At 42.5% G+C, this 24,094-nt stretch overlaps 1 protein-coding gene across 3 annotated transcripts in view; it reads right to left on the bottom strand.

Moving 5' to 3' along the window:
• Positions 1-24,094, bottom strand: part of erfl1 (Ets2 repressor factor like 1) — a 44,332-nt gene that overhangs the window by 4,036 nt on the left and 16,202 nt on the right. The window contains exons 3-6 of one of the 3 annotated variants that reach the window (XM_030392681.1): positions 4,804-4,937; positions 3,974-4,208; positions 2,032-2,218; positions 291-420 (exon numbers count right to left, since the gene is read on the bottom strand). In XM_030392681.1, coding sequence (XP_030248541.1) covers positions 291-420; positions 2,032-2,218; positions 3,974-4,208; positions 4,804-4,924 — 673 coding nt within the window. In that variant the 5' untranslated portion in view covers positions 4,925-4,937. The remainder of the gene's footprint in view (positions 1-290; positions 421-2,031; positions 2,219-3,973; positions 4,209-4,803; positions 4,938-24,094) is intronic. The other 2 variants (XM_030392679.1, XM_030392680.1) reach the window with 2 other exon arrangements.

Genomic DNA, 24,094 nt, shown 5'->3' with positions numbered 1-24,094 from the left:
TCACAAGCTAACCTGGCCTCTCTCACCTGAAGCGCAGCCTCACCGCGGGCTGCGATGGGACAGCCATCCCTCTTATTTCCTTTAACAATAAATGTTCATGCCTCCCCATATCCTCAATCCTCTCCCTGCTATCCTCTTTCTCTTCCTCCTCTTGTTTAAGAAGGTTTCTGTGTGCACACTGCTGCACGCACCCTCAACACAAGCTGCCTTCCTCCTCTTTGTCTCGGAGATGCGGAGAGTTCCTGTTTTTGCAGAGTTGTGGGCTAACTTTTCTCCTTCCATTAGCTCACCTGAACTGAGGAAGGGGAACGCATCCAGTCTCAGCTTGTCTCCTTCGGGCCCCGGCGCCGCGGTCCCTCGATCAAACAGGGACGTTCCCCTGCCGGCTTCCGGCAAACGAGGAAACAGGGACTGTATGGTCTGAGCAACAAAGAAGTGGAGAAGAAAAAGATTAGAAATTAGTTTGCGTGCTTCCTTAAAAGTGCACACGTTTTCCTACAAATCTGCCCTCATTTTGCTGCGGGTAAAGTCGTATGTTGACAGCAGCACCCTGCAGAGTGTGATGCAAACAGCGACAGAGTCGCAGCAAGGACATGATAAAAAGGGGTGTCATGGGACTCGGGGGGGAAAAAAGGGAGGTAGGAGGACGCAGCGGCTCAGAGACTCAAAGGCAGGAAGAGTACAGAGTCAAATGGAGACCAGCGATTAAGATTGTGGGCACAAAGGATAAATAAGGAGGAGAGAGAGGGATTGTGGGACCGTTTGTGTGAAGGGACACTGAGATCTGAGAGAATGACATCCATTCAGGATGTAGGGCAGCTGTGTGTGTCGGTGTGTGCCTGTCATTTTCTCTTTTTCTTTTTCAGTTTCAAATATGTGAAGGAGAAGGAGAAGGAGGTGAAGGTGGTGAAAGAAATGGAACAGTTGAATCTCAGGAATCAAGGGGACAAAGGGGGGATTTTTTTCCCCCTAGCAGGACTTTGGATCAATACTATCTGTCACAGCGCAGCCCGAAGTTTGAAAGGCGAGACTGTACTCCCAAGCTGCGAGATCTGCGTTGCTTAACAAACCGCATTAATGACCCGCCATTGATCTGATGTGACGTGACCCCCTTTGCTTTCTATTTCTTTCATTTTCAATCGATGACAGATGGATACGCCATCGGAGACGGGGATGAGAGAAGGAGGGGATAACGTCTTCTTTTGTTTTAAGGACAAGTTAAAACCGTTCCCCCCCCTCCCCTTTTCCACTGTCTCCTTCAGAGTCAGCGTCGCCTTATCCCATCTTAAGGATAGCGCAGACAAATGACGGATGACTCTCCCTTACTGTACTTTCAAGTTTACGTGCACTTTCTAGGACGTTTGGAAAATTATCCGCACGCTGGCTCTCACGTCCAAGCTGAAAAAATACAGATATATACTTAATGTAGAGAAGAAATTAAAGCATTCAAATGGATTTGTTCATTGCTTTATTCATCTCTAAATATCGCATCGCTTTAGTAAAGTCGTAACAATATTTTAGAACTAAATTAGGAAAAATTCGGTCACGCTCCCTTCTTTCTCTGTATGCTCAATTTAGCTCGGTAAAAATTTCACAATCTCTCAGGGCAAAATAATAAGTATTCTATTACTACCATCATTAGAGAGGGAATAAAAGATGGACACGATGAATACCGCCCATTCTCTTGTAAAAAGTGAATGCACAGCAGGGGCCTGAGAAATAGACCGTCAGAACCACTCGAGTGAAGTGGATTCGATTACCTGAATTAAATCATTATTAATAAAAAATTAAGTCCTGCTATTTCTCCCCTTTCTTTCTTTGTTCAGTTTTGTGCATTTTTTTTTAATTCGTGTACTAGTCGAAGAGTTAAACTATATTTAAATATGGCTATATTTTAAATTTCAGTCTCATTTTTTCAGATGTGTCAGGTGGTTAATTTCCTACATGATTGACACTTTATTATCTGCATATTTATCTCACAACATACACCCCTCTACCGACCCCACCCTTTCCCCAGTCCCTCAATCCTACCCTTCGTACCTCTGGGCTGCAGTCTGGTGCGGCGGAGCCCCCGTTGAAGTGGTTTTGGGCCAGGAAGAAGGGAGAGTTGGCCATGTCCAGGATGGGGTAGTTCACCAGCACGACCTTGCTGAAGTTAAACTTGTAGGTGAACCGCTTCCCTTTGGTTTTGTGCAAAATGCGCTTGTTGTAGTAATACCTGCAAAGGGAGGAGGGAGAGGGATAATCGAAGGAGGGATGGAGTGAGGGGATAAAGGATAAGGGAAAAAGGAAGAGGAAAAGGAAAAAGAGGAGGGAAGGATTAATATAATGCTCACATCAAGGTTTTGTGTTTCAGCTCTAACAGAAAAGAATAAGTAAACAACTCGAGCGCTGTAGGGCGAGAGCTATGCTGATTTCCCACTGTTTTTATTCATCTCCTCCTTCCTCAAATCAATTCAAGTCTGACTGCCTTGATTCAATACGATGTGGTTCTTTAAAGGGAAATTTTATTCAGCTGTTAACAGACAAAAAGTCAAAAAAGCCTGATCCCTTGGAGCACATGCGGTGACAGAAACCAAACAAAGAGACACAACACTCCTTTCATTATGCACATTAAGACCATTTATCAATTAAAAATATAAGGGGTATTCATTGTGAAAGAAATCACAATCTTCGGAAAAAAATATTGGTGTGTTAAAATGAGAAGCAAAGTGTGTTTCTAGCGAGTAAACAAATTGATTTTATCCACATAAGCACAAACGGTGGCCGTGGAATTTAATCTGCATCATCAGGAGCCCTTTGGACTCTCAAACACGATCTCCTGCCCAGGTGATGTGTAAATAAATGTAAATGACACTGAGAAGCTGGCACCGCTTCCCGCAGCAAAGCGCATTTACAAAAAAAGGCGGGACAACAAGAGCCGTCTCCATGGTTACGACCTCAGGTGTCTCCCGCTGGGCATGTTGAGCTGCCGTCACGCCAGCTTCCTTTGCCACCCACTGAGGTGTCACAACGTACAGCCTGCCAGGATGTCGGGTTTGATCGGCAGTAAAGGCAAAACATAGTGCCATCTGGCTCAGGTGGAGGAGCCGAGTGCTCAGGTGGTGGGGGGGAGACAAAAAGGAAGACACACCTGCGGCTGTGTCATCGCGAGATAGAAGTTTAAATCTCGTGCGCATTTGGATTTCATTGCTTTAAAGTGCACTAACCACAGAATGCATTAGACAAGCTCAGCATTAAATACTGGTGAGCAACGCCTCATTATGCAGATGCACTATATGAATACACACAGCAGCATGTAAGTATCAGCATGTATCCACAGTGGCTGCGCCCGGTGCAATGATGTGTACGTGTTTTGCTTTGCGTGGCAATTGTGCCGTGGCCCTTAATTGAGCAATTAAGTGAGGCTAATTAAGAAGGCTAATTGTGGCCCCAGCCAATTCATAACAATTAGACTCTGACGACAGCCCCCATTAACAAGAGGCCAAAGGAAAGCAGAGGAGGGGGGCTAGCGTGGGGGAATAAGTCGGGGTAGTGTGTGTATTTGCATAAGCGAACTGTGTGTGCGGTTGGGGGGTGCTGACTGCCCAAGGTGCGGAGTGTGGGCAGAATTGTTTTAATCACCTTCGGCGAGTTCGGTGCCGAGCGGTTTCCCTGTTCGCCAGTCTTAAGAAGAAGAAGTCCAAGCAATTTCACACTGGGGCTTAATTTTGAAATCCCTATTGAATTTTTTATTTGGCAGCTCAATGGTGAACTTTCCATTAGGATGTCCACAGATAAGGAGAAATTGAGGGTATTGACGTTCCCCAGGAAAAGCCCAACCTTTATCTTTCCATTAGACCGACATGAAAAAGAGATTCAGTCAAACAAGAGTAAACAATTTATGTAAACCGTGGGGTGATAAACATCTTGATTTATCTGATACCCACAGTGTTGTTGCCTGACATTCAACACATCGTGTACAAACACATACCTCAGTGCCCTGCTCAGCTTGTCATAGTTCATGTGAGGTTTGCATTTCCTTATCCCCCACAGCCGAGCCACCTCGTCTGGATCCTTGATAACGAACTCTCCGTAGTCCCCCTGCCAGGCGATCACGCCCTGGTACTCCTCCTTCTGCAGCAGCTCCAGGATGAAGTGCCACAGCTGGATCTGTCTGGACCCGGGGCTCGACTCGGGCTTGTAGGCCCAGTCCGGGAAGGCGAACCCTGGGCAGAAGGGAGCAGGACAGAGAGGAGGAGGACAGGGTTAAGGCCTGTCATTTGTCCCGCCGCTTGCCGAGGGGGATTGCTGTCTGAATGACTGATGAGTGATGGAGGTGAGGGATGATGTGTTTAATATCACAGCACGTGCCTTGAGCAATGTTAGTCTGCGCTAATGCCCTCTAGCCTCAACAGATTGGTCAGTGGGATGATGACAGCTCGCTGGGAGAGATCTGATTGATGCTGCTCGGGCCTGAATTCTAAAAGCCGACTGTATGCACATCAGAGATGCAGTTAAGTAGCTTTCTGACTCGTCCTGAAGTGAATCTGGCACTAACTAGCCTTGTGAAAACATTAAGCATTCAACCAATTACTACCAGAGACTGAATTTGTTTACCAATGCTGGTGCATATGGTTAATTTTCTGATGAATTTTAACACGTAGCACTGAGATTTTGATGATGATGGGGATGTTTTATCAGAGCTGAACTTGCTTGTTTTGGCTGTTTGGTTACACTCAATTTTTTAAAGGACGTGAGCTGATTCAGGGATATGTTTCAAGATGTTTGCACATGCATGAGTACTTTTAACAAAATACGTACCTTTAGGCAAACCCGATGCACCAAATAAACCAGAAGAAATGTGCATGAGTTGGGACTGACCTGGCGTCCAGAGCGCAGGCACCGGGGGGAGCAGCAGATCACTGACGCAGTTACAGTCCATGCCTCCACAACACCTGAAACAAAGCAGGAAGACGTAGTTAAAGTCACTAATATTACTAAATTGCGTGGCTTTAACATATGAAAAATGAGAAGACCATGAGAGGTTTCATCGAAAAGTATTTGCTGAAGCAAGAGCGAGCTACCCAGCAGCAGCAGCAGCACCAACGAGTCAAAGTTTTGGAGTGTGAACTTTGTTGAAACTGGAGGTATTGCATAAGGGTCTAAGGGCGCAATGCGAGTTCAAAAACATACCTTAAATCGAAGTGAAGTATGGCAAGGTTATGTTTTATATGTCTTTGGTAGAGATCAGGTGTTTGATGGATGTTATCTTGTGTGGCCACCTGAGGCTGAGTCTGATGCAACACGGTGGACATCCCTATAGTGCATTTATGAACAGGAGGAATTAAATAGACTTTTGAAAACTGGGTCAAAGTTGAGCCGGACTAAATATTAAAAATGGGACTTTTTAATAGATAATGTGGCACGGATTTTTAGTCAGTGGGGGTTTTATAATTAAGTACTGCAGGTCAAAGACGTCTGTGTATGAAGTTGTGTTCAGGTACGCCGCAGTTAAACAAGGAGTTGAAGAAACTGGCCGGTTTAATGGTTGAGAAGAGGCGAGACTTTATTTCTTTTTTAAATTATTATTATTTTTGGCCTTTTCTTGGCTGTATTAATAGGATAGATAAAGTGACCGGAGCCAGAGATAGAGAGGGGGATGACATGCAGCAAAGGGCCAAGGGTCAAGCCCTACAAACTGAGCTCCTGGGACTAATTTTCTTTTTAGGTTATAATTAGGTGTCCATTTCCTGTTTCCATTTCTGTTGCTCGTTATATGATGATTTAAGGGCTAGCTTGTTCAGTAAAATGTCTCTAATCCTCACTGACTGTTTCTGGTTATATATTACATTATAAAATAGGTGAGTTCTGTTTCAGGAAAGCAGCTTTATTTGCGGCAACAGAGGCAAAGTTTTTTGGTCGCAAATGTGAGAGATTTACGTTGTTTACTGACAAATGTTTCATCATCAAAACAATATATTTGATGTCTTACAAGTCCATGTTGCCTGGGTACTTCTGTATGTGTATGATGCAAATTAACATAATAACTGACGCACATCTATTAAACAAAGAGAAAGTTTAGTTTGTCTGATTAATTTCTCAACTGCCATTTTTGCAGTTTTTTGTTTTACAAACACAACTGAGCACCCTGAAAGCACCACAGGTGTGCATGGACTAACTGTTGACCAACTTGCAACATGCTCCCTTTTTTTAATATATATATATGTATAAGCGAGCAAGTGATCCGACCACATCATAAACAATGATGAAGCACCCGTGTGAGCGAGTTTACTTCGTTATACGGCGGCTAATTAAGTCTCCTAAATGAATGCATATAGACATCTACTGACAGGAGGTGAAAGTAAGGAGCTTTTCAGTGTGTCCGTGGTGAGCGAGGGGACGGGATCTAGTTTGGATATCACAGTTTCATCAGGGTTGTTTTACAAAGCTCAGATGGAAGAGATGCCCTGCTGCTACACTGGTATCTTTAATGCTGGCCTCTCTATCTCTCCCTTCACTCTCTGCCTCTATTTAATTATGCTCTGTGAATTTTGGATTTTCCCTCCAGCATTGAAATGGAACGTGAATTATTAAGGTGTGTTTGTATAAATTATTATTGCTAACTCCAGGCATTTCTCTCTCTCTCTCTAACGCTCACTCACTCTCTGACCGACTCTCTCTCTCTCTCTCTCTCTCTCTCTTTCTATCTATCTCTTGCTCGCTCGCTCTCACCCTGCTTCTAGCCTTTGGATTGTGGCCCCCTCTCACGCTTTCCTCCCTCTCTTCATCTTTCTTGTTTTTCAAGCCGCTCCTTCTGTCTTCAGATATAGAGTCGGCATTCATCCTATCTCACTCACACATTTTTCTCTCTCTCATCATTCATGCTATCATTCCTTATTTTTTCATCTTTATCTCTCCCCGCGTCTTGCGTCTCTGCCTACACTCACTTTCACTGTAATGAGTCGAAGTTATCACGAGGGTTCGAATAACAGCTGTGAGTTGGATCTTTCGCAGAAAGCTCCTCGTTTTCACGTGGGATTGTTTCACAATGTTGTACTACACGTAGCTTGTGAGGGCTAATTCTGTATTCAGCGTGGACACGTTGGCCTTTGTGCGATTACAGAAACGTATGTCCCGCCATTAAAATGCTGATGTCTTACCCGAACATCTGAGTGAAGGCCTCTCTGAGTCTTTAGAAAATAAGATATTCTTTGTGTTCGAGGTAATAATCTATAAGTTTTCCTCTTCCCTGTGGGCTACAGGTCATCAATACTATATCATCTCTTTCATTTTCCATATTCTCGTGGTCCACGGCATGTATAAGCTCGCCTCCTCTGAGGACGCGCGCTCCTATCTGTCAGGATTCCTCCAGCGACCTCTCATACCGCCTACGTGCCGCCTATATCTATATATATCCATCCTCCCCTTCCCTATCCAACTGCGTATCTATACAGGTGAATCCTCCTTTCCTCTTTCCCACCTCCTTTCTATTCACACACCTATCCACTGTCTTACTCTCTCCCCTCCCTCCCGACCCACCCATCTCCTTTTCTCTCCCTCTCTCCTGCTCTGTGTGTTTTGCTTCGGCGCAGTAATTTTCCGTTTGATTTCGGAGGTAATGCATTTTTTACAAATCAAAGAGGAAGCCAGGCTGCCCCCCCCTCCCTCCTCCTCTTCCTCCAACCCTCCCTCCCTCCCCTCCTCCTCCTTCTCTCCCTCCCTAGTCTCTCGTTCTCGCCCCCCACGGCCCCCCAGGCCAGAGAGGAGATAAAGGAGCCCCCATCATTTCCTTGTTAGTTTTGATTTGGGCAGCGCAGGGCTTTCAAGTTCCCCCCATCACCCCCAGAAACATTATAACTAGCAGCCCAGGGAATACCGCTCCTCGTACGCACACACTCGTATACACACACGCATGCATGCACAGACTGTCAGATACAGACGCTCGCAGATTGTAATGGATTGTACATGCACAGTAAACACACAGTCTCGAGCAGACATGCCACAAATACCCAGGTATTCAGGTAGCGCGCACACACACACAGAGAGCAGCAGCACACGGAATAAGACATGGAGCCCATAGATATTGACTGAATCAATATAGACACACTAACACACATCTCAGCGAGCTGAGAGACAGAATGCACTTTGTTTACTAAAGATGCAGTGGTACTGATGGAGCACAGAGACAAAAACTCAGATGCTTTTTGGACACAACGGTCCAAACAAAGGACCTCTACGCCACAAAAGGCCACCTATAAATCCAAGTAAGGATGATGGATCACACAGTTACCAGTGACAATGGTAAAGGCATACAATAGAGCGGTTACTATAGAGAAGTCACATCATGACAATAGCACCTTCCCCGCTCAAAGGAAACCTCGCTTGTGCTCCTCCACATGTTGTGGAGTGTTTGCCCGCGCTTGTTTTGGCAAACACACACTCATGCTGCAAACCCTCTGGTGCATTGATGAGTCAGAGGCTTTTGATAAGCCAGTTGAAAGCGCGCGCTGGTTTTAGGGACAGACTTTCCCGTGTCTTTAGGACGTTACGAAGCAAACACTCACACACTTAGGTCAAGGCTGAAAGGTGACTGCGCTGTTGGTGCTATCGCCGCTCTACTTTCAAACAAGCACGCACAAAGTCTCAACTTTAAAGCTGCGATACGTGATTTTTGTTTTGGCCACTTGGGAGCGATGGAAACAAGCTGTAAACACTGAAATACGATCAGCATCAAGTTAATATGGCGAGCTTGGAATCTCGCTGCCGCTTATTTACACATCCAGTGGAGCAGCATTTGCATTCACTTGGAGTCGTCTTTCTGGCCACTTGGTCAATGTAAAGTCCAATATTCTCTCCCTTTCAGCTCTTTTTTTTCCCTTCACCAAGTCCTGAGCAAAGTATATCGTTATTTAGCTGCTTATGTTGTCGCTATCTTCCTCTGTCTATCATTTGTTGCCGGGGCTGTTAGTATACAGTGGGGGGTTTTCATGAGGAAAGCGGTCTATTACATCTGGAAGTGAGATGAAAGCAGTGACAGTTAAACAAAACAGTAAAGTTGGAAACACAAAAAAACTAAAAATTAGCTGAAAGACGCTAAAATGCTTCACAGAGTTGAGAGGAACTGCAGACTTGGGATATAATTTTCTGTTGGTTGGTTCATCACTACATGACAGCCCTCTCATTACAAACACTCATTAGATCCTTTCTTTGGATAAAAGATTTGATCATAGCCACTGGAAACTTACTTGTATTCTGTATCTTTATTCTTTGTGTGTTGTTTTATTTCATTTCCACCAGTCAAGCAAGTATACAGAAATAGTTTTTTTGCATGTTTGCTTGATGTGAAACTCCCATCATGAAGACAATATCGAGCACCTGCATCTTTAATTCTTTCTCCTGTAATCTCATTAAAACTGACTTTTTATCAAATATAAGTGATCGCTGCTGTTTTTAAGCATATGTCTATCTAAGATTCCTATTCATAGTTATTATTTTAGCACTTTTAACCCAACGGTTTATTATTACCAACCTACTTATTTATTTATTTACTACTAGTAGTTTTTTTACTGTCCGGCCAAAGTGCTTTAGGTTGAACAGCACTTATGTTCTTATGACACGTTTTCCTCAGGTGATGTTCTTGTCTTAAAATTATGACCAATTATTCGACATATGCAGATACAGCACTACATCATATCCTTACTTCATTGATTTAATGTTGGCATGTTTAAAAGTTGAAATAGATGAGCAATAAAGACAAATTAAAGGAATCCTTGAGTAATATTTTGTGAGATGTAAACAATTAAGAAGCCTTTATATATTTAGTGTACATATTAATATACATTTATTTTTAGAAGTATATGCTCTCATGCAATATAATCTAGACCCCATATTAATAGACAGATGTTACAAACTGCAGTAACCCCCCCCCCCCCCCCCCCCAAAAAAAAAATCTGAAAAAAACAAAGGAGTGCAGAAACTACACTGACTGCAGTCTGCCTTGGTTTTTAGTCGGGGTTTCCTTGCTACTGAATTTTTACTTTGCTTTTTCTCTAAAATAGAGCAAGACTGAACTTATAAATTGTATCACAAGATGAATCAGAAATGTAAAAGTTCAATTTCTCACCTAACTCAGTTTTGATCAAAGTTGAAGTTACTTCATTTTGGACTTGTAGGGAAGAATGACAGAGGGAGTTCTTAAACATATTGACTACTGTCTTTGTCACCTCTCTTTGTTTCATTTCCATTTTTTTTATGCCATGTTGTTTGACTTGAAGCCAAAGATTAATTTTAAGACGTCTGCTCTAAAATATGATTCTTATTTCTATAAGTGTGATTAGAGGAATATAATGTCACCTGATTCATATTGATTGGAATAACCTGCTGAGATTATAGCCGAAAATTGATGTCATTACATTTAAAGCTTCAAACCTCGTGCAACCGTTGGGGTCCCTGCTGGTGTCCCTGCTGTGGTTTCCAGAACAAGTAGTCTTGATTTAATAAGTTTCAGGTGTTTGGAAGACACCAGTATATGGAATGTGTATTTGGATCACAACGTCTTCATACCAAACGGGACCATGCTGACGCAAGGTTGCAAACAGGCTGGGTAATCTACAGGGCCGGGCCCGTCGAAAGAACTGGTGTAATTGTGGCGCTGAGGTTAGTAGGCCACTGATGGGCATGAAAAGGAAACAGTGAGAGGAATATACTGTAGTACCAACTATGTTTTGAAATTCTGCAGAGTGACTGGGGTAGAGGGAGGAAGGGGGGCAGCCTGACATTCAGGCAACATTGTGTCTCCAGTGTTGTCTAAAGAAGGAAAGAGTGATGGGTCACGATATAAAAAGATAGAAAAATATGAGAGGCATGAAGAGTCTGGCCTCTCCCGCTTTCTTTTTCCACTAGATGAAACAGGCTCTGTACATCTGTCTCATCTTCCTTTTTTTCGGTTGCCCCTGAAAAAGGCCCAACTGAACCCTCTCTCTCTCCCTCTCTCTCTACTTGCCTCTCTCCCGCTATCTCCGTCTCTCCCTCTCTCTCTGTTCCTCTCCCTGGTTAGCTCTGACACACTGGTCAGCCTCAGGGTGGAAGAACAGAGGGACTCTGCTATGGGTTTGTTAGAGGAGATGGAAAGAAGGAGAGAGGAGGAACGAGGAGGGGAGACAGAGTGGAGAGAAGGAGGAGGAGGAGGAGGAGGAGGAGGAGGATGAAGGGAGGAGGAGGGGGAGAGGTTTGGTCAGGAAGATGGAGAAAGAACCTGTCCATACAAATGTTAAGGAGAAAAGTCAAAGATAAATCAAATTTTATCAGAGTAGTTGCCTAATATTCTTTCGATTTAGCTAAATCTGGTGTCTGAAATATGAAATAACATTTCTGTGAATGAGAATTTATATTTTACACGCCAAAATATACATCATGACACTGACATTAATATACAGTTTAATTCCTATCCAATCTGCATCTTCACACAGAAAATGATCTGGTTTTTTTTTGTTCAAAACAATAAGAGTAGTTCTCCAGTGAGTATGAGGTGTAAGGAGGGGGGGTAAGTTTGTTGGAAAACTTTTAAACTTTTCATTTCACCAGCAGAAACAATGACAGAAAACATAATTACACTCCTCCACCAAAATAAGCATCTTTTAAGCTTAAACAAAACACATTCTCCTGACTTTAACCCCCCCCCAAAATTTACAAGAAACTCAAAAAATGTTGCTCTCTGTTGTTAACTGATATGCAAAAGTGTTGCAAAAAAAGTCACTTTTTTACGAAATATGCCATCCATCATTTGACATCCAGCACTTTTCGTGGGGTGTTATACAAACCACCTGATTTGTCTTTAAGAAATGCAAAATTTCTATGCAACTCAGTTTCAACAGCAAATACGTTTTAATGGAAATACCAACCACATAATATTTCCAATTAACATAACAGAAATTGTTTTAATTAACGTACCTGACAGGTCTTGTATTTGCGATACTGAATGCATGTTGCTATGATTCATTAGCCGAGATAAATTTAAGGCTTTTTAACTCATTACGCTCTTGAGCGCCTCAGACTCTTTCAACGATTCTGAACGAGTAAGATCCCTAAACTGAGGAGCGCCAGAGGGATACCGCTTTCCACACCCGAGCAGCGCTCCCTGCATCCTGTTTCTGACTGTAGCTGTTAACCTGTTTTCCGCCAAAAATAGGCAGTCTCGCAATACGCAGTCGACACATAGTGACTACAACAAACTTCACCTTTTTATGGTTATTTTCAGAAAGTGGTGCACTTGGTTACGGTAAGGTAATGATCATAGTCTGCTTTTAAAAGTCAGCAAAGAATTTAGACATAAGATTTTTTATTATGATCATATTTCCCTAATCTTAACCAAATTGTTGTGGATGCCTGAGTCTAGATGTGAACCCTGGACTCGGGTGTGACAGTCCTGCGGTTTGTATGCCCACCATCACACCTAGCCACCTTGCTGAGTCTCCAACATGGTACATAAATGTAGTGTTTCATTCAGTCAAAGAGACATTGTCTGTGAATATAATCCATTGATTATAAAAATCAATTTAGTAACTTTATAAACTAAATTTCTAGCTGACAGGGTTGAAACTACAGTGGAATGGGATTACACTGGATTAAAGATAACAGATTAAATGTGCACTAATGTATTTTTTGTTTTAAAGATTCTATTGTTTCATTTTACGTTTCATGGCTGTCTTTTAACATCTTTGGACTACATTAGAAAATGTTCTCACTTTTATTTTCTCTTGAATGAGTGTTTGTATATAGGGTGAAAACTAACTAGATAAATAAATATAATAATTTGTTTCAGTGTTTGAGAGTCAAAGAGCTGCACTCACTAACACGATAAAGGCTTTATTGCAACTTCTGCCGCAGCTAAATTTCCACATGTTCACCCCTTTGTGCCTTGAACGCGGTCCACCCATCATACTGTCATATGAAAGAGTGAGAAATCAGTACAAAGCTGTAACAGGAACAGACAGCAGTGCAGTACTGTCACTGTATTTAACCAAGATATATAGTTACAGGAGGACTGAGGCTCTGTGCCTCTGCTCGTTCTCCCACAGAGCGGCCATTACTCCACACTGCAGGAGCAAAGCTAATACTGAGTCCTTCACACCGAGAGACGGGCTATCACCTCACAGAGCGGCCGAACCAGAATAACATTCGCTACATGTATCAGCGGGTGTAGTTATTGTGAGGCCTGTGTAACGCTTAAAGCAGCGAGATTAGGGACAGGGGATAATGGGTCAGAAAATGTTTAATACAAAACAAGCCATATGATTGAACTATCTGAAGGTAACAAACATTTCCCCGAAAAAACCCCCCAATAAACTGGTCCAGTGACTGAGGTTAGGTTGGACGGTTAGAGAATAAGACTGGCATTGCGTTATATTTTTCTTCTTGACAGCAAATCACATAAAAAGACCAAAAATAAAAATGTGTTATTCCATCTTGCGATAGCTTCCCCGCTTCTCTTTCCGTAGCTTTAAGCCCCACACCCACTTGTCCCGAGGGAAGATGTCAAATCTCGAGTCGCAAATATGTATTTTGATTTCATAAAACAGCTGAGCACTTTTAGCAAATGTGCATATGTTGGGATTTATCCATGCCTGACTGATACTGGATTTTTGGGGCTGACATGATGCTGACATCAGGGGAGAAAATAATTCTGATATACACACATTTCTGATGTGCTCCCTCAAATGTTATTAGCAAATACTTGTGACAAAGATACGTATGGTGGAAGCATAGCAGCCAGCTTCACCACCCAAAATTACACCAATGCAATGAATCAAGAAACTTCACTGGGAATTCAATAATTCTAAATTACAAGCATCTTTTCTTGCATTATGTTCTCTTAAAAAAACAAAACAATATTGATACATCTGTAATGACCCAATAGACCCTCTTCATGGCAGACATTTTGACTTGTAGGTGTAATTAATTATAACTTTAACGATGGCTTCATTCCGTCTCGGTGAGCTAGTTCCAGAGCTCAGGCATTGTACGTGCTCACTAACAGACATGGCTTACTGGGACACTTAATATAATGGAGCCATGTGTGCTTTTCCTGCTTTGACAAGTCAAAATGTCTGCCATGAAAAAGGCTCTTTATGAAGTGGGTTAATGGCAACAGTACTCATTATAATTAACAAACACATTGCTCATTGTAGGATACTACTGAGGCTAATGTATGTGTTTTCAGTAGTTTTTGGACACCTGGGGCTCAGACTATTGATCTATTAATTTGAAAAATATCTAATACCATCATTCCTTTTCTTTTAATAACTGGTTCCGTTCATGTAGAGAAACTGTAATGACTCCAGTCAGGTGAAGTTTAAAAATTACTGCTCAGGTCAAACACCAACTGCTGTATCTTGCGATAAATAAGGAAACTTGTTTTTTTTTTTTTCAGACCTTCATGAAAGTGAAGCGAAAGAAGCTCCAACAAGTTTATAGAGAGGTGCGGCGGAGATGAGGATGTGAGCGCGTGGAACGGTATTAGTATGGTATGGAAGGCCGGCCTTAAGAAAATAAGGAAAAGAAGGGGAAAAAAGGATGAAGAAAAAAAGTATCAATCGATAGGGTTAAATTATTCATCGTCATTAATTATCGATCGCTCTCCGCTGCCGGCTCGTCCGCCTCGCGCCAGAGTTGAAAGGAGGGAAAGCGCGCTTTATTAAAACCGGCTCGAGCCTCATTGTTTCATGTCCCGCGGCAAAGAAAAAGCTCGAGTTTGGCTCTGCCCGCGCCAGTACAAAAACACACACACACACGCACGCACACACACACATCGCTCCACCTCTCTCTCTCTCTCTCTCTCTCTCTCTCAGTCTCTCTCTCTCTCTCCGGACGCGCGGGAGGAGCTTTGGGGAGCCTCGCGCGGTGTTCACGGGGCGGCTGTGTCTCGCGTGGATCGATGCGGGATCAATGGCTCGCGCTGACTAATAGCCAGAGAGCGCCTTTGATCTCGCGGCTGAGAGATCAAAACCTGCGCGAGAGGGAAGAGGAATAGGAAAAGAAACTGCGCCGGCGAGCTGACCTTCACACACGCGCACACACACACATTTACGCAAAAACCCACGTAGCCCCCGCACACACGCGCGGCTTTTAGGAATTTGACTGCAGGATATCCTACCAGCAAACAAACTATGAGAGATGCATCGCTAACGACACTGCAGGCAAAATATGGAGAAATGTACAATAATACCCCGATCTATCTATAGGCAGGGATCCTCCACACTCTTCCTCGCGCGCGCACACACGCACGTGCTCGCACACGCAGTCTAAGTTGTTGCTCTTGATTTTGACTCCCTCAGACAAGGTGATACAGTGAGAACAAGGAAACCATCTGTTGTTTCTAGGGAGCAGATGAGTGTCCTTTGGGCTCAACTTCACGCCTATAGAAGAGGAAGAGGTGTGTGTGTGTGTGTGTGTGTGACGGAGAGAGAGAGAGAGAGAGAGAGGGAGGGGGTTGGGTGCAATGTCTCAAAAAAGAGCAGTTTGAAAAAGGCAACAAAATTGTCTTAAAATAGAGCTGGGTTTGTTGAGGATGTGAAAGCAGGATGCTTTATAACAACCATAGTTCTGTTATCAACTGACAGAAACTGGAAATGTGCGCATGTCCCCCCCCCCATGGTGTCATTTACACCAGGGACACATGGGACACTTTTTGAAATGACACCCCCCCATCACTTTTTAAAAGGCATATTTGAAAATGTGCTGAAACCGATGAATGTTAACAAATGAATTGAAAATAATTCTGTTAGTGCCATTATGCAATTTGATTCCTGCCGTAACTATCTACTCTGACATCAATGCCTAAACATGCAAACTGTATGTTGCAGATGATTTAAGGAACGTTTTCCTCACCTGAACTCTCATGTCCCCGCCACTTTTTAAGTAAGGAGATTATAATAATAGTGATACAAAGGTTCTGATGTCACTTGAAGATTACAGCAGTGTTCTTGCTGGCTTGTTTCCTGTGTGATGTCCTGGAGACCCCTGGCCATATTCAACAGATAAAAAAAATATATATATAATATTGTTTTGGAGCCTTGACATTAACTGACTTCTCTTAATTGTACAAGAGTTGTTCATGGTTGTTGTTTCAGTTGTCTGTGAATGCCGAACAAAAGGAGCAAATATTTGTTCATGCAAAAAGCCCATAAAACGGATAAATCATTAAACATTTCCTTGTCTGATTCCTCTTCAGTCACCTTTATGCGCAAGTCGGGTTTGTGGCAATGAGAAGAGCTCCAATTCTTTTGAATTACAAATACAATGTTGTGCAGTGGGATCTATGGGACAACAATGAAAAAAAGCAAGCGAATTTCAACAAAACACGAGGGTTAATAGGGCCCTTATTAGTCACTAAGAACCAGAACATAATCCCTCGTACGATAACGTCTTGTTCTCCACACTTTTACCTGAGGAAAGGCACTTCTCTCTTTCTCTCTCTCTCTCTCTCCCCCTCTACTCATCCGCATCTCGCTCTTTCTATCTCTCTCTTTACCTCCCCCCCTCCACCCTCCCCTCTCTGGTCAGTGAGTTACTCTCTCTATCGCTCTCACTTCCCGAATTAACCACTCAAGAAGTCACCACCGACTCAATCAATAGCTCATACATAAACCCTGCTATAATCGCTCCCCCTGCCTGTCTGTCTACCCCCCTCCCCTCTCCCCTCCTCTCTCCCCTCCTCTCTCCCCTCCTCACCCTTTACCCCCTTCTTCAGAGTCTAACTGACACTCCTGTTCTGATCCTACCGTGTCCCCCCCGTTTGTCTTTTCTTCATGTCTTCATCCTGTCCTTCTTTAATTATTTCAAACACTCTCTCCTCTCATATTAATCCATCAAACCTCTATCATAAATCACAAAGGAGGCCAGTCAAAATCCCTCTGTTTCAAAAATAAAAAGTCCTCACATATTAACTTCCTAAAGAGCCAGATCTCGGAACAAATCATATGAAAAGATATCTCTTTTCTTTGAATGGAAGAAGTTGCACATGATGAAAACTTGTCCCTGACCTTAAAGGAGAAGGTCAACAAAAAAAGAGAATATTCAGGCATTATCTACTCTCCCTCGTGCCGATGGGACATCAGTTGAAGTTTGGAAGTTCACTTAACATTTCTGGAGCTTTGCAAAACAGAGCTGCAGCATTCTCCTGAACAACTGAAGAAGACAAGGAATAAGAATTCTTCTATATAGGCTGTCTAGTGTAATCCAAGTCTCTGGAAGCCCTGAGATCCAAAATTAATTTGAAAAGCATTTATTTACACCCTCGCAAAGATCAAGCTTGAGTGCTTCAGATGAGGTGTGTGCTAACACTTTTAGCTTAGCATCTCCAGTAAAACTTTCAGCTCAAAAAGTGTGTAAATAACATCTTTTTTAATCAGTTTGGTATCTCCAGGCTTCTGGAGACTTTGAATGAGCTGGACGAGCTTTGTGGAACCATTTTATGTGTTTTTTTTTTTGTTTTTTTTTCATTTAAAGCAAGTCCCTATGTGCTTCAGCTGTTGAGGAGAATGCTGCAACACTCTTTTGATGCAAAGCTCCAGAAATGTTTTGTGGACTACGAAACTCAGTCCGACCTTCCATCCACATGGGGGCTGAGTAGATATAGACGGAATCTTCATTTTCGGGTGAACTTGTCCTTTAACCTAAATAGTACACGGAACATTTATTTTGATCTCATCAGACAATTGTAGTTATGTCAATTTTAATAGGGATTGAAGTTTTTTTTTATTTTCTGGTTTTGTTTTGTTTGATTTATGGACAAACGTATCATGTTTTTTTAAAATATAAACTACGACCTTGCCGGGGTGTGGAACAATAAAGTCCCACACTTGTTTCCACTGTTATCCCTGGTGTTTACACAGTCCATCAACCTTTATCGAGGCTGAGAGAGGCAATAATAATCACGTCCAATGTGGACTGTGTCTTGTGCTGAATACTTAGTCTGAAAGGAGACCTGACGCTACTCTGGGAGCATTTTTAACTCCTCTGGTTTCACTAACCTTGCTCTATTCCTTTAGGGACTCGATATTTGTGTAGTATCCCTCTAAAATTTATTACAGGATCACAGTAATTCTTTTAAGTGCAAGGGCACTATCGGCCCATGTTGGTGTGTCCAGCCAGAATGGGCCCAGTATTGCGTTATAGCAAAGACAAGGAGACATCAATATTGCATTATCTCATATTTAACTGTGAGACACAGATAGTTGTTTTGGGGGCCTTAAAGATATTGTATTACCAAAGGAGATACAGGCAGACATCCACACACACACACACACACACACACACACACACACACACACACACACTCTCACACAGATGAGGAGGAGAAAAAAAAAAAGAATAACACAGAGAATTTTAAAATTATAAGGCCTCTACACACCCTCTGCTCGCACCCCTTCTTTCTCTATCGCTCTCTCTCTCCCTCCCTCTCTCCCGCTCCTTCTTCTCTGCCTCTCTCTCCTCTCTCCAAAGTCTTTGATTCGTCCGTACGGTTTGATCTGCGAGAGAGCGAGTTTTGTAAACACATTTTTCACGATCATATAGCCACGGGCAAGGGGAGCGTGAGGCGCGGAGGAAGAAGAAGAAGGAGGAGAGGGAGAGAGACTGAGAGAGAGAGAGAGAGATGGACAGAGAGAGAGAGAGAGAGAGAGAGAGTGTGTGTGTGAGAGAGAGAGAGAGAGGGACGTTTAATGAGCGTGCAAGATGGAAAGACAGACTGACAGAAAATGCAAGGATGGAGCCTCAAATATGACTTACTGCTATCCTGCACAGAGCAACAAAGACACACACACACACACACACACACACACACACACCAGGGAGCCCAGACTGATGGTTTTGGCACAAGTAAAGCATCACAGAGGTTGATGAAATGTGAAGCAACAAGGAGAAAAAGCAAGTTATTCAGTTTTCCTCATCATGCAGAGGGGGGTGACACTCCAGCACTGTATTTCCCCGATATGACATTTCCTGACGGGTGCACCAAGAGAGTCACACACGCACACACACACACACACATACACAAAACAAAACAAAGTGATGCATCTCGTTTGGGATGATGAACACAGAAAACAGAGAGAAGCAGCAGCGTCTGAAAAACAGATTATGGGGGCGAGCCAATAAAACGCAGAGCACAGACGGTAAACACACCGTGGTGTAAAGCTGAACTAATAAAAGTGCGAGCCTCTCGTTCCTTACATTTCTTCTAGTCTTTTTTTTTTTTTTTCCACTTGGTTGGAACACTTTCTTTTCTCATCTGGCAGCTGCTAATCCGGTTAGCTTCGATTGGCTCCGGTAATAGCGCTAACCCGTCGCTTCTGCAGCGACTCGTCTCCACGGGACGGCGGCGGAGAGGAGGCGACCCCGGCTCGGGCTGTGGGAAGCGGCGGGCTGACACCGGCGACGGTATCCGGGGGAAGAAGATGAAGTAGAAGTGGAGGAAGAGGAAGAATGCGCTGAAAGTTTCGCTTAATTTGCCCCCTTAAAGTTTCAACCTTCCCTTCACACACATTCACACAGTTCGAGCTAAAGGGAAAAAAAAAAATCTGACTGATTTTTGCATGATTTTATAACCCAGCCCTTCAAAATAAAAGATACAAAAGTGGACGATCAAGCACGCAATAATAATAATACAAATAATAATAATAATAATAATAATAATAATAATAATAATAATTATAATGCGTTTATATGGAAGCCACAGCTGACTGCATGTTATAAGTTTTCTGATGAATTGGCCTCCTTCGACTTTTTTGGCAAAGCACGGGGCTGGGGTGAGATGCAGGCCATCACATTTAAAGTGCTTTTCCACTACGAGATTTGTTTGTTTTCCTGAAAGACGAGGGGGGGAACACTCCTCAACAATTCTCCAAGAAATCCCTGGCGCCAGTCCTTAAAAAAATTATTTTCTTTTCATTTCTCCTTTCCTTCCATTCTTCCTTTTTTCTTTTCTTTTCTTTTTTTATTATTATTTTTTTTTTCAAACTTAGCCTACTGCTTTTTTAGAAAGACGAATAGCTGCAAGCAAAGTCGGTTGTCGGAATATGTGTGTGTGGAGGCTGTGTGTGTGTGTAAGTGTGTGTGTGTGTGCATATAGTGCAGTGCAGTGTGTAGTGTAGCGTTTCCTCTTCCTCTCTCTTTCTTCTCTCAGTCTTTTCTGTCCGGGGAATTGTTCTCAACGTCCACAAACACATTGCAAATACCCGCCGGCCCCGGCTGCATCGATTTCTAATTAGACGCCAGGATAATCGTTGGAGAGAGATGAAAAAAAAGGAGAGAGTGATAGCGAGACCGAGTAAATAAATATATAAACGAATTAGAGCCCAGATTAATTGAATGAATATGAGCATTAAAAAAAAGAAAAAAGAAAGAAACAAAGGTGATCTTGGCGGATAAAACCTTTGCGTAGACTGAAAGGGAAATAAGGTTTTATATACACACAGCGGGGGGAGCACAGCTGGGGACATACATACAGGAATTGGTAAATTAGGCTCTGCTTGTGTGTGTGTGTGTGTGTGTGTGTGTGTGTGTGTGTGTGTGTGTGTGTGTGTGTGTGTGTGTGAATAATGTGTTGATGTAGACTCTGATAAATGTTTTATTTTTTTTTGTTTGTTACTGTGAAGATCCCAAAAGTTTTTTTAAATAATATTTTTATGATGTCACTGCAGCAGGAGCTCGATTTTCTGCGACAAGAAAAAACCAGGATGCCCTGGACGCAATTAAAAAACAGGAAATCCGATAAGAAATAGAAGAAAAAAAACGTTATGACAAGAATAAATGTGCGCATGTGTGATGAAGGTGAAGCATATGGGAGAATTTGACCCGCTGTTAATTGTGAAGACGCGACAGCGATCATCCCTCCCGACTAAAGCCACAGCTGGATTATCCAACTTCTCTCCTTGTTCAGTCAAATTTCCAACCCTCCTCCTCCTCCTCCTCCTCCTCCTCCCTCCCTGTGTCTGTCTCCTGACAGAGTGTGACAGGGGGGTTAGCCGGGGAGCTCAGGTAGCTCGTTTACTTTAATTAACGTTTCATCATCCTCGGAGCGGGACCGCGCACCGCATATACTCTTTCATGCTGCTCCGTCTCTCATCCCTGTTCTCCATCCATTCATCATCAGCGCTCCCCACTTTCTCTCTCTCCTCCTCCTCCTCCTCCTTCTCCACCTTCGGGCTCACCTCTCATCTTTTCTTCCACAACTCCCCCCCTCCCTCCACCCTGCTCTCTGTCTCATGTCCACTCAGGCATATACAGGATAATAATTCAAACACTTTCCTTCCTTCGTTCCTTCCTCACTTCCCTCCTCTCCCTCCTCCTCCCTCCCTCCTCTCTCCCCACCCACCTCAACTTTGAGACTTCTTTTTTTTCTCTCTCCCCTCCCTTTTTTTTTTGTTGTTTTGTTTAATACATTAATGTTTGTCATTACGCGCATGATTACAGGCTGGTTTATGGCACAAACAAGCTCTAAAAAGCCGGAGCAAAAGATCAATGCGTCCAGACTATTAATATGGAGTATTATAATCATTAGTAGCCCTATGATATCGGAATTTAGGTTGTTCTGGATGGACACAGTACGGCCCGGAGGGAGGAGATGAGAGAGGAGGAGGAGGGTTGTTGATCGGTATCGACCGCCTCTGATCATGTAATGGAAAAATAAAACCTCCAGTCTGTGATCATCATCAGGCAAGCGACCGCGACGGATAAAATCAATCTGAGGTCTCTTTCAGCAGGACGAGTATCAATTAGTGAGCTTGATATTATTGTTTTTTTCTCTTAATGCAGTTAAGTCTGAGTGTAATAATCCAACTAAATCAGGGTTACTGATTTTCCAAAGTTGATTTGGTTGTGTGTAGAAAGGAAAAGTGTGCCGATGAAGGCGTGGTCCACCTTTTTTTTTTTCTTTCTGCGCGTAATGTGACTTTTCTCTGCGCGCAAACTGCCATCGTTGTTCTTAGAACTTAGTGAGCCACGTATTACAGGTTGTTCCATTTCAAAGTTTTAAATGACTAAAGTTAACTGAAGTTGATTCACACGAAACAACACATGTTCTCACGTGCAAATCAGCCCATGCAGCTTCTGTCCTTCACTTATGAGAGCTGGCAGAAAGTCCTCATGATGTGTGAGGAAGAGACGATTTTATGTGATCTGGGTTCATGAAAAAGTGTAAGAATGGCGAACACTTTATGATAAGGGTACAAATAGTACAGTTAAGTAATGCTTGACTTAACACTAAGTAACACCAGATAATCATTATGGTGTGGATACATAATATTATAGGGATATTACAGTGGATATCTGTATGCTAATCAGATCTGTTATCTAATAAACAATAACTGCAGGTTGTGGGCTGTTACTTAGCTTTAGTATACACTACTGGATATCTTAGGTCCTGGGTTAAAGGTGCACTGTGCAGTTTTGGGGGAACACATTTTCACCAGCGAAGAAACGAAATAAAACAACCTGTCGTCAGAGGAAGGCACAGTTTCTGACTGTTTGACTTTGTGTTTGTGTTTGCAGGAACCTTTGAAGTTGCCACTGTTTTAGCTTCAAACACTGATCTGAGGAGAAAGTCTTATTAATCCAGTTATAAAAGGCTGTATATCAAACACATATTTCTCCATTTGTATTGTTGTAAATGTCGCCTTTCTGAGTTTGAATCTCTCTTCCAAAACTTTAACACGTCGTCACATTCAATACCAGAGTCAGCGGCGGCTCGTTTCGACTGCAGGTGCTGATGGAGAGCAAATGTTCATCAAATTCTCATTTGTTGACTACATTTTCTTGATGCTGACCTCTTAAAAATATCTTTCTTGCTCTTTTTTCTTTCTTTCTTTTACAAAATTATTCTTTCAAAAAGTTATGGGGACACAATTTGCTGTTTCAAAAAGCGGTGGGGACATGTACCTATCCCCAGTGTAAATGACACCTGTGCTAATGCAGTACTCATGGTGAGTCAATGCATGAAATACTGCAGGATGTATCATGAATTCATGTTGCTCACCCTTAACAAGTTATCAGGCCACTACAACTTCAATGCAAACATTTAGATATCAGGCATAAATAAACTTTGATGCAAGTGAAATACAGTTAACTTGATGCTTATCAATTCATGTATGACGCAACTGTGAGTAACGTTTTCTCAGGATTAGTGTCAGAAACTTAAAGTCAGTAACTCCGTCATTTGCTAATAGTGGGCAGCAGAAATTCACGATACACCCTGCATTACAGTCATCATGATTCCTGCATCAGTTGGGTGCTATTTATAAAGCGTTACTGAATTAATTTCCTTCACAATACCTTTGAAACAATGTATATTTAGAGTAAAGTTGTCACTTAGTGTTTGGCTCGTCTGAGCCTGCCTGAAGGCTCTTCTCATTAAATCATTTATCGAGTCTTTCTTCTCACAATAATTGGCGCTCACTCTCATTTGAACTTGGAAGCGCTTTCTTAAGGGCATAAAACAATGGTGGTTTTAAGTTTCACTGACACTTAAAACGGTTCATTATGCTAATTGATATTATGTAATTGTAAACCTCATACAATTAAAAACCACCCTTGAGGAAGAGGTAGGCCTTCAGTGTAGGTGTTTTTGTATTGATTATTATGAATACTACAATAATCCTATAATCTTTTTTTCTTTTTTTTTTGGATGTAACTCAAAAGTCATTCATGCGATTCTGAAACACACACTGATGGTAAGGATCCAAAGATAAAAAGTTGGAGGCTAGTCAAATCACATAAAAAGAGTCTTATACTGTTGTTAATGAAAAAAGGAATGATGAAAATGAATCAATAAAACCAACGGTAAAAAAAAAACTTGAGACGATCACAAACCAATAGTACTGAATCCCCCTCGGAGTCGGCTTAGAGCTGCAGAGTTTGATGAGCCGGTGGAAATGGCAGGTGTTATATGAAGCAAAAACAAAATAAGAGAAAAGAGTAAAGTAAATGCAGTTAGACTCGTATGGCTCGGTGTGGTCTGGGCGTGACTCGTACACAGCCTGGGACTCAGCGTGGAGCATCGTGATAGTTTAAACAGTTTAAAACACTTACAGTGGTAACCGGATTTGTAGCCTTGTGGGGT

Source organism: Sparus aurata, chromosome 17, assembly GCF_900880675.1.
Source record: "Sparus aurata chromosome 17, fSpaAur1.1, whole genome shotgun sequence".
In the NCBI taxonomy this organism is placed as follows: domain Eukaryota; kingdom Metazoa; phylum Chordata; class Actinopteri; order Spariformes; family Sparidae; genus Sparus; species Sparus aurata.
Note: the sequence above shows the minus strand (reverse complement) of the source record. Positions and strands in the feature narration are given on the sequence as shown.